General features: G+C 43.1%; 1 protein-coding gene across 1 annotated transcript in view; it reads right to left on the minus strand.

Moving 5' to 3' along the window:
- Window positions 1-3498: 3498 nt before the first annotated feature.
- The window catches only part of LOC107296403 (serine/threonine-protein kinase Chk1-like), an 8322-nt gene continuing 2337 nt past the window's right edge, over window positions 3499-9483 (minus strand). Inside the window, exons 4-11 of the mRNA XM_015825747.1 lie at window positions 7880-7944; window positions 7709-7778; window positions 7011-7199; window positions 6211-6315; window positions 5852-5947; window positions 5493-5601; window positions 4326-4503; window positions 3499-3636 (exon numbers count right to left, since the gene is read on the minus strand). Of these exons, the coding sequence (XP_015681233.1) occupies window positions 3499-3636; window positions 4326-4503; window positions 5493-5601; window positions 5852-5947; window positions 6211-6315; window positions 7011-7199; window positions 7709-7778; window positions 7880-7944 (950 nt within the window). The remainder of the gene's footprint in view (window positions 3637-4325; window positions 4504-5492; window positions 5602-5851; window positions 5948-6210; window positions 6316-7010; window positions 7200-7708; window positions 7779-7879; window positions 7945-9483) is intronic.

Genomic DNA, 9483 nt, shown 5'->3' on the forward strand with positions numbered 1-9483 from the left:
ACTTGTGTCGACTTCAACTCCCAGAATTCTCCAGGCAACGTGGCTGGGGAACTCTGGGAGTTGGAAGTCCACATCTATAAAAGTTACCTTTAGGAGCCATAGACTTACTAAACTGTAAAACCTGTTTAGTAACAAGTACCCGGGTGGCCAACCAAATCCAACCAACCCAAAGCCTATCCCCGTCATCCAAAGAGCACCACCCAGGCACAAAGGTGCAATTAACAGCAGACTCGGGTCCACATCTATAAAAGTTACCGATCAGTCTGGAGGTGCCCCTAAAGCAGTGTTTCTCAACCTTGACCATTTTAAGGCATGTGGACTTCAACTCCCAGAATTCCACAGCCAGCATTGCTGGCTGTGGAATTCTGGGAGTTGAAGTCCACATGCCTTAAAATGGTCAAGGTTGAGAAACACTGCCCTAAAAGGGAGATCCCCCAAAGCAACCCCCTTGCTCAACGAGCAATTAAGGCTAAACATTGGGGGGGGGGCGGTGGGGAGAGAGCTGAAAGCGGGAGAAAGGAGCCGAGTTGAACATGCAAAACAAGGGAGCTGCCTTCCCCAACCGGGCGCCCCCTTGCTTTGCAACTCCCAATTCAGCTGGGGGGGGGGGAAATGCAACGAGCTCCATCCACCCACCCAACCCCAGGCAGGTCGGGAGGGCGCCAGTCCGGCCTGTCCGTCCAGAGACCCTCCCGGGACAAGCTTTCCCCCCCTCCCCGACACCAGCCTCTCCCCTCCCTCCGCTACTCGGTTGTACCGACCGCTCGAGTCCCAGCGGCTCCCGCCCGCGCGCGCGCGCTCACCCGAGCCCTGCTCTTCCGAAAACGCCGCTCTTCCTTCCCGCCAAAGCGCGTCGCAAGCCGGGCGCCCAGCCAGGAGCCGAGGCGAGGCGGAGGATTCCGGCGCCGGCTCCGCCCCTTGCCCGGCCGGAGCCTCGGAGCGGAAAGCGAAGGCGAGCGGGGCCCGCACGTGGGCGGAGTTGTGGCGCGGGGATGCCCGGGGAGAGCCTGCCGCCTCCCGCGTGGCCCGGAGCTTTTTGTCCCCTCCAAGTTGGCAATTAAAAAAAAAAAAAAAAAGACTTGTGGACTTCAACTCCCAGAATTCCCCAGCCGGCATCGTTGCTTGGAGAATTCTGGGAGTTGAAGTTTTACAACTGTTAAAATTGCTGAACTTGAAAACAACAGTTCCCCCGCTTCTTGACGGTGCAGCTGCGGGGGCTTTATAGGAAAGAGGATGCTGGACTCCCAGATTACACCAAATTGCTGGTTCTTGGTCCAGAAGATGGATGGGAATAACCAGGAGCTGCCCTTCCTTCGTCAGTCGGGTCTGGGGAAGGTTGCATTGCATCTTGCAGCAGGTAAACTTTGTGTGTGTGTGTGTAGGTTGGATCAACAATGGATTCTGGGCCAGGTTGAATTTGCTTTATTTAAGGAGGGAGTAGCTTGTGATGGTTCAAGCCTTTCTCTCCTGTGCCTTCGAAAGCATCCTTTTTTCTCTCTTAGTAACTTTACAATTAAGAAAGGTAACTTTTATCGAGCTGGACTTCAACTCCCAGGATTCCCCAGCCAGCATAGTTGCCTGGAGAATTCTGGGAGTTGAAGTCGACACAACATAAAATTGCCAAGCTTGAGAAGAACAACTGCTCTAGAGTGTAACTCCTACCATCCTTGACCGGTGCAGGTGGGGGCTTAAAGGGAAGAGGATTCTAAATTACCAGATTACACCAAATTACTGTTTCTTGGTCCAAAAGATGGATGGAAATAAGCAGGAGCTGCCCTTCCTTCATCAGTCAGGGCTGGGGAAGGCTGCATTGCTTCTTGCAACACGTAAAAAAAACTTTTTTAAAAAAAATCTGGCAGTTGACGTCTACAAGTTTTAAAGTTGCCAAGCTTGGACACTCTTGCTTTAAGCCTTGGGGGGATGGGGGGGGTCTCCTCTTTGGGAACGGGTGGAAAATTCCCTGCGCTAATCTGAACTGGGCACCTTGGAGCACCCAAGAGTGATCTCCCAGGCAACGCACACCATCAGAATCCTCCAATTTCAGGACTGCTGCCTGTTAGATTTTAGGGTGCCCCAAGGCATCAGATGGGGTGGTTGAGGGTAACCTGTTTGGTTTTAAGGTACCTGGAGTAGACATTCTGCTTTTGTTTTTAGTTTAATTTCTTAAAAAAGTTGGGAGCAAGGGATATTTTTTTCCCAGGCTTTCGTCATATTTCCCATCATCTGGATTGGAAACTCCTGAACAGGGCAGGTAAGGAAAGCAAGCAGGCAGAGGTGGTCATTCCAAGAGATATGTTGCACTTGCCCCAAAGATACAAAACTTGGTGCAAATTGTCCAGAAGTGCAAGGAATACTTTATGTGCAAAGCCAAGGTGTGTGTTGCTTGGGCTTATCGGCACAAGTGTTTAGAGCAGGGGGTTGGACTAGATGACCTCCAAGGTCCCTTCCAACTTTACTATTACTATTACTATTACTATTATTACTATTATTATTACTATTAGTATTACTATTATTATTATTACTATTATTCACAAGCGATCAGGGAACATTTCTGAAGGCTTATATAAACGGTTCAGACCTCTGAAAAGTCACCAAATATTTGTGTGTTTGTTTAAAGGCAGCCTACAGCTGAGAGGGGAAAGTGGCAGAGTTCCTAAAATAATATAAAATGCCACTTCATGCAATAGCTCGTGTTTTCTTTATTGCAGCAGCCTCCTGGGCAATACCCAATGAAATCTCAACCAGGGATTCCTGCAGCCTAAGCCCATATTTCATTTTAAGGCTCTTAAGAGAGGAGTCTTCCAACTTGGCCGCTTTAAGACTTGTGGACTTCAATTCCCAGAATTCCTCAGCCAGCCATGAAGTCCCTAGCAGAACTCTTCCAGGTTTCCCCCCAATTTTATTTTTTATCAAAAGTAAAACAGGAACACCCTTCAATCATATAGCTATTTCTTTAAAAAAAAAACACCTACACATTTCTGAAAGACTACCGTATGCAAAATTTACCCAGAGCGTTACAGTGATGTCTTTCATAGATTTTTTTTCTTTTCATCATGAATATCTTACATCATATTGTACAAAACCAAATGGTTTTTTTTTTTTTNAAAGTCTCACAATATATAATAAGCATTATAGTCGTCTGTGCTCTTTACTGAAGCACATGGCAGCCTCATAAACGGTTTTCTCCCAAGCAATATTCTTGAGTCACTAACTCAATCACAAATAAACACCCTGAGAGAAATAAAAACAGGACTGACCCAAAGTCACCCAGCTGCCTAAAGTAGGACTAGAACTCTCAGTCTCTTGGTTTCTAAGCCAGCACCTTAGCCATGACAGCAAACTGGCTCCAGTTTGTAATTATAATATGTAATAATATAATAATAAAATTAGTAGTAGCTACGAATTGCACAAATAGCATCCATGTGCAGTTCTAACTAATTACTTATTCCCTTGCTTATTCAACCAACATATATATATATATACTTCAAGGTGTTACTTTTATACCTGGTTTGTGCAACCTTTCCTCCAGATGTAGCCCATCTTTTCACAAACCTCCTTCAAGATTTGATAGGACTGGTCAGCATCCAATTTCAAAAAGAAACGGGTCATCCTTTTTACTAGACGTTGCCAGGGGTTCTAAGAGAGAGAGAGAAGGCAGAAAATGGCAGAAACTGAGCAATTCAGCTGATTTGCCTGGAGCTAATGTGATTTCCAACCGTTAGCTGTAACATCTTCATTGAAACTATGAATTTACCCTTTAGTTGTGTTATGGTGTGGTTTTTGTTTTTTTTCAAAATCATTAAATTCCAAAGCAAAGGATGGAGTTTAAACAGAACAGGAAAACACAATATAGAGGTAGTGTCAGGTTCCGACTAATGAAACACTTCAAAGAATATATTGTATATTCTTGCCTTGACAGGTAGTTCTCAGCTTACGCCCACAACTGGGGTCAAAATTTCTGTTGCTAAGCAAGGCAGTCAAGGAAGTGATGCCTGGTTTTACAATGTGTTTTTTTTCCCCATAGTTGGGAAATTACAATTGTTAAGCGAATCATGCAGCCGTTAATCAAATTGAAAATTGCTTGTGGGAAGCTGGTTGGGAAGGCTGCAAATGGCAATCATGTGTCCCTGGAATGCTGCAACCTTGTAAATATACACCAGTTGTCAAGTGCCTGGTGATTTGTCAGGGCAAGGATTGGCCGTACGTCACTTTTTTCAGTGCCTTTGTAACTCTGAACTGCCACTACATCAATGGTTGCAAGCCAAGGATTTCCAGCAGTGGTTTAAGAACATAGCAAAGCCAAGCGTTCCATTGGGCAATCTTACCTGTGATGAACCTGGAGTGCCTAGCAGCTGGCTGTTCAGCAGCATATGCTCCGGGCGGGTGGGTTGAGAGAAGCTAATCCCTTGCACCAATTTCTCGATATTGCCTGGGCTGCTTTCCCACAAGGAGAGCCCAGTTCTTGGTTCTGGCTGGGATTTGGAACAGATCTTTTTTTCCTCACTGCCACAACAAAAACAGATCAGGTCATCACAAGGTTAGTGTGCATCAGTTTTCTAGTTGTCCAGTCTCTTCTTAAAAACTTCCCGTGTTGGAGCATTCACAACTTCTGGAGGCAGGTTGTTCCACTGATTAATTGTTCTAGCTGTCAAAGTAGTTATCGTACTTTCAGAAAGCATAGTTTTGTCTTCGCTGGACTGTAGTAGCCTTTGTTTTACACAAGACTATTAAAGCTAATCTTGCATACAACCTATGTTTCATTCCCGCCCACCCCCCAAAAAATATTCCAGACCTAAGCATATTCCAATAGGATCATCATTAACCAATCAAAATATACAACCAGCACATCCAAAACTGAAGATTAATCCAGACCAGCCAACTATTCAAAAGGAGCATTTTGGTTTGATAGAAAAGACAGGCAGAACATTGTGATGGTGCAAGCCCATCAGAACCTGGGAGAGCTGATGGCCTTCCACTGATACACATCATTGCTACACCTAGCTTAGGACCAGCATGCTTGATAAGCAGCATCTCTGCAGGATTTCAGGCCAGCAATTTTCAAGCCTGACTAGAAGATTCTGAGATTGAACTTGCCAATCTGATCGCCAATCCTGCCTAGAAGAATGTCCCAAATTCCATGGTGTCAGCCATGGTTCTGTTGCCTACAGGTATCCTAGGGAACTAATGAGAACAACTCACACCTCAGAAATGTACAGAAACAGTGCTGTTTCTGTGAAGTTAAATACTGTCGATTACTAGACACTACAGACACACATAAGGGTGTCTTCACCTGTGTGCATCTGATCTCCAATCCTGCCTACAAGTATGTCCCAAATTCCATGGTGTCAGCCATGGTTCTGTTGCCTACTTGTATCCTAGGGAACTAATGAGAACAACTCACACTTCAGAAATGTACAGAAACAGTGCTGTTTCTCTGAAGTTAAATACTGTCGATTACTAGACACTACAGACACACATAAGGGTGTCTTCACCTGTGTGCATCTTTTACTGGAGAGAAATCCATATCTGATCTAATGTGTTTAGAAAAACCTCCTGGAGAATCGGAAGGTCCTCCTGAAGAGACCCGGGACCGCTTTATGCCTACAAAGACAGAGATGGCATGATTAGGATCTAAACAAAAGCAATTTAAGTTAAATTAAGCTTTTCAAGGCCAGGCTAGGATCTGCAGCTCTCTAGGGCTGTTGACCAGCTTAAATTCAATCAATCCATCTTTATTACGGTCACAGACCAGCACATTCAAGCATGTGCACATTTATTACGGTCACAGACCAGCACAACCATGACCTGGATGACTGGGAATCTCAATCTCCATAGACCAAAATACACTCACCTTTCCTTAAAGGTTTTGTGTACCATCTGTCTTTTTTAATGTCTGCGATGGTAAGCCTGGATGAGGGGTTTTCATTTAAGAGTTTCAGGAGCAAGGCTGCAAATAATAATAATAATAATGATGATGATGAAGAATTAAATGATACAAAAGCCATTTCAATTAAAATACTCTATTGCAAAACATCTTCAAACAAACATTGGATTTGCAATGTTCTTTGGATGAAGAATATGAGTGTGTAAAAAAAATAAAGCCGAATTTTTCCTGGGTTTCTTCCAAAAGGACATTACAGATCAAGGGAGGGAGAAGTCAGAGATAATTTCCCGGTTTAGAGATAAAGATTATTCAATCCGCTGAGGTACCGAGGGGCAATGAATCAATCTTCTTCCATGGGGAAAGATATGTCTTCCTTTCTTTCCAATCGCAATATTCTTGACAAGTATCAGCAGGCTGGTCCCACGGCAATTCTGCAAGAAAGGGAACCACATTTTTTTTGAGCCAAATTTAAGAAAAACACAAAAAAATACCCAGAAGATTCATAATTAATCCACATTCCCAATGTATAGATGTCTGCTGTTCGTTAGAATAGAATAGAATAGAACAGAATAGAATAGAATAGAGCTGGAAGGGACCTTGGAGGTCTTCTAGTCCAGCCCCCTGCTCAAGCAGGAGAATCTATACCAGTAATGGCGAACCTTTTAGAGACCGAGTGCCCAAACTGCAACCCAAAACCCATGTACGTATCGTCGGGTGCTGGATGGGCGTGGCTCATTGGGTGGGTGTGGCCCATTGGGTGGGCGTGGCTGCGGTGGTAACAGCAGATGGGGTGGGACTAAAAAGTTCAATCAATCAATTCCAACTTTGCGAGATCTTTTTTTTTCCCGCGAGAAGTTGAAATTGATTGATTGATTGAACCTTTTTTTTTTTTGCACACGGCAGCGGAGGCCTAAAGCAAAAAGATTTTATAAAACCCAGCTGAAGGCCTAGGACTGGGGCAATGGGGCACATGGCACGCGTGCCATAGGTTCGCCACCACGGATCTATACCATCTCAGACAGGTGATTGTCCAGTCTCTTCTTGAAAATTTCCAGGGATGGCGTGCCCACATTTTATAAGAAGAATTCCTGTTAAAAAAAGGAATTAGACCTTGAGTAGCTCTTACCGCCTGCCAACATCGCAGTGAGCACGATTCCACAGGACCAAACATCAACCGGCTCAGCATGGAATTCTTTTTTTTTCAGGACTTCGGGGGCCAGGTATGGAAGCGTGCCACATATCTTGTTCAACAGTCGCTCAGAGCCGTTATATTTAAATACTGTAGCGAGCCCAAAGTCTGAGATCTTGAGGTTGTCTGCACAAAGCACAAGGACACCGCATCATTCTTCACGCTGGCTTAATTCAAATGAAATCACCCAAAAGTGCCCAGGTTAACCCAGGAAAATTCCAGGTGGCTGAAGAAGTGGTGAAGAGATCTCCAGGTAAAGAACAGAGGTGCCATTTCCAGCATTTCGCTCATGAGCTAAATGCAGGGATCTTCAAACTTGGCAACTTTAAGACTTGTGGACTTCAACTCCCAGAATTCCTCAAGTCTTAAAGTTGCCAAGTTCAAAGACCCCTGGTTTAATGAATAGATTGAGAAGGCGGGGGGGGGGGGGAAGAACACACAAACCACAGGTGGGCTCGACTTACAACAGTTCCTTTAAGTGACTGTTCAAAGTTAGAACAGCATTGAAAAAAGTGACTTACGGCCATTGTTCACACTTATGACCGCTGCGGCATCCCCATGGTCATGTGAATTTCCCCCCCCCCCCGTTCCCCTATAGCCCTAAAGTTTTAGGGTACAGAAGAAAAATTACGTACCTCTTGCATCAAGTAGCAGATTCTCTGGCTTAATATCCCGATGTGTCACTCCTATGCTATGGAGGTAGACCTTATAAAAAAAATATAATTCTAGTAATTCTTTTCGCCCCACACCAACTTCAAAATAGAATGTGAGAGAAATCAGCGAAAAGTCAGCATAAAGAAACTCACCACGCCAGCGATTAACTGATGGAAAAATTTCTGTGCTTCTGATTCTGGCATGCCGATATCAGGTTCTTAATAGAATAGAATAGAATAGAATAGAATAGAATAGAATAGAATAGAATAGAATAGAATAGAATAGAATAGAATAGAATAATAACTTTGTCACTTTAAATGTACACTAATCGGCATACATTAAAATGAAATTTCGTTACATACAGCTCTCAAAGGGTCACCACCTCTGATATACACTACATAAATGAGGAAAATAATTGAATAAATAAATACGGAATTATGCATATACCCACATATAAATAACACCTTATTGTTATGCAGACACTAAAATAATCTGCATCTTCAATAACTTCTTTTCCCCACTAGAATTCTGCATTTAATGGCTAGAGATGCTAATGCTAGTAGAGAGAGTAAGATTTAGAAAGAGGTATTTCATTCTGCAACTTGACTAATTTGTATTTATTAATTTGCAGCCCATCCTATCGTTTTGAAGCAACTCTGGGCAGTTACACCATATAAACATTAAAATTAACCATAATAAATATGCCTAACTCAGGGGTAGGCAACCTTGGCTCTTTTATGATTCGTAGATGCAGGAATTATGGGAGTTGAAGTCCATGAGTCGTAAAAGAGCCAAGGTTGCCTTACCACTGGCCTAACCCAATAAAACAACAATAATATCAAAGTAAAATCATGGTCAGAAGATGAGGAAAGAGAGAGGAATAACCACCTAATTTGGAATCTTTTAAACTGGTATTAGTTTACTTTAAGGCTGGCTTGCTATAAATATATTTAAATAACCCTGAAAGAATAAGGCAACCATAGTTGCATTTTAAACCAAGTCCTTATTGGAGAGGCAGTTTTATATTGCAAATCTTTTAAATTCTTCTATATTTTCATTTTAAACTGAATCCATGCATAAGTTGCATAAAATAAGTAACATATTAAAAAAAGAGACCATCTATCTAACTCCTCTGCAAGCAGAGATGCCTTTTCTTCAACCCCCTTGCAGAAATGGCTTCATTTCAGAATGCCAGCTTTTTGTGTGTGTGTGTGTGTGTTTTTTAACAAGATACATACACGGTGCTCAGTCACAATGAAAATTGCTTGGTTTAGGTTTGGCATGTTATCGAATTCAACCAACCACGGTTTATACGGCAAACAAGCCACAAAGAAGCATATAAACTGGGTCTTATAAATTGTCCCGTGTAGACAATTTAGCATGGAGAGCACTTGTCTACAAAGTCTCTAAGAGTCAGACATGACTGAATGGTTAAAACAAGAATAAATTGTCCCACTGTGAAAAAACGGGAAATAGATCAAAGCCGAACTAAAATAACCCAACCAGTTTGAGTTGGCTTTCTTAGAGCTACGTAGGAATTCACACAAGGTTCCTTCGTAGTAAAATAACACTACCGTCCCTAGATTGCACCGGATCTCAGTCAGTGTGGCCCCCTACAAATTCTCCCATACCTATTCGGTCAAAGAGCTCGCCCCCACTGCAATATTCGAGGAAGAGGTACTGAATGGTGCCTTCTCTTCGGTGTCCATAGAATTTCACAATGTTCTCATGATTCAACATTTTGTTGATACAGATC

Source organism: Protobothrops mucrosquamatus, unplaced genomic scaffold (assembly GCF_001527695.2).
Source record: "Protobothrops mucrosquamatus isolate PMUCROS unplaced genomic scaffold, P.Mucros_1.0 scaffold2788, whole genome shotgun sequence".
NCBI classification, from domain to species: Eukaryota; Metazoa; Chordata; class Lepidosauria; order Squamata; family Viperidae; genus Protobothrops; species Protobothrops mucrosquamatus.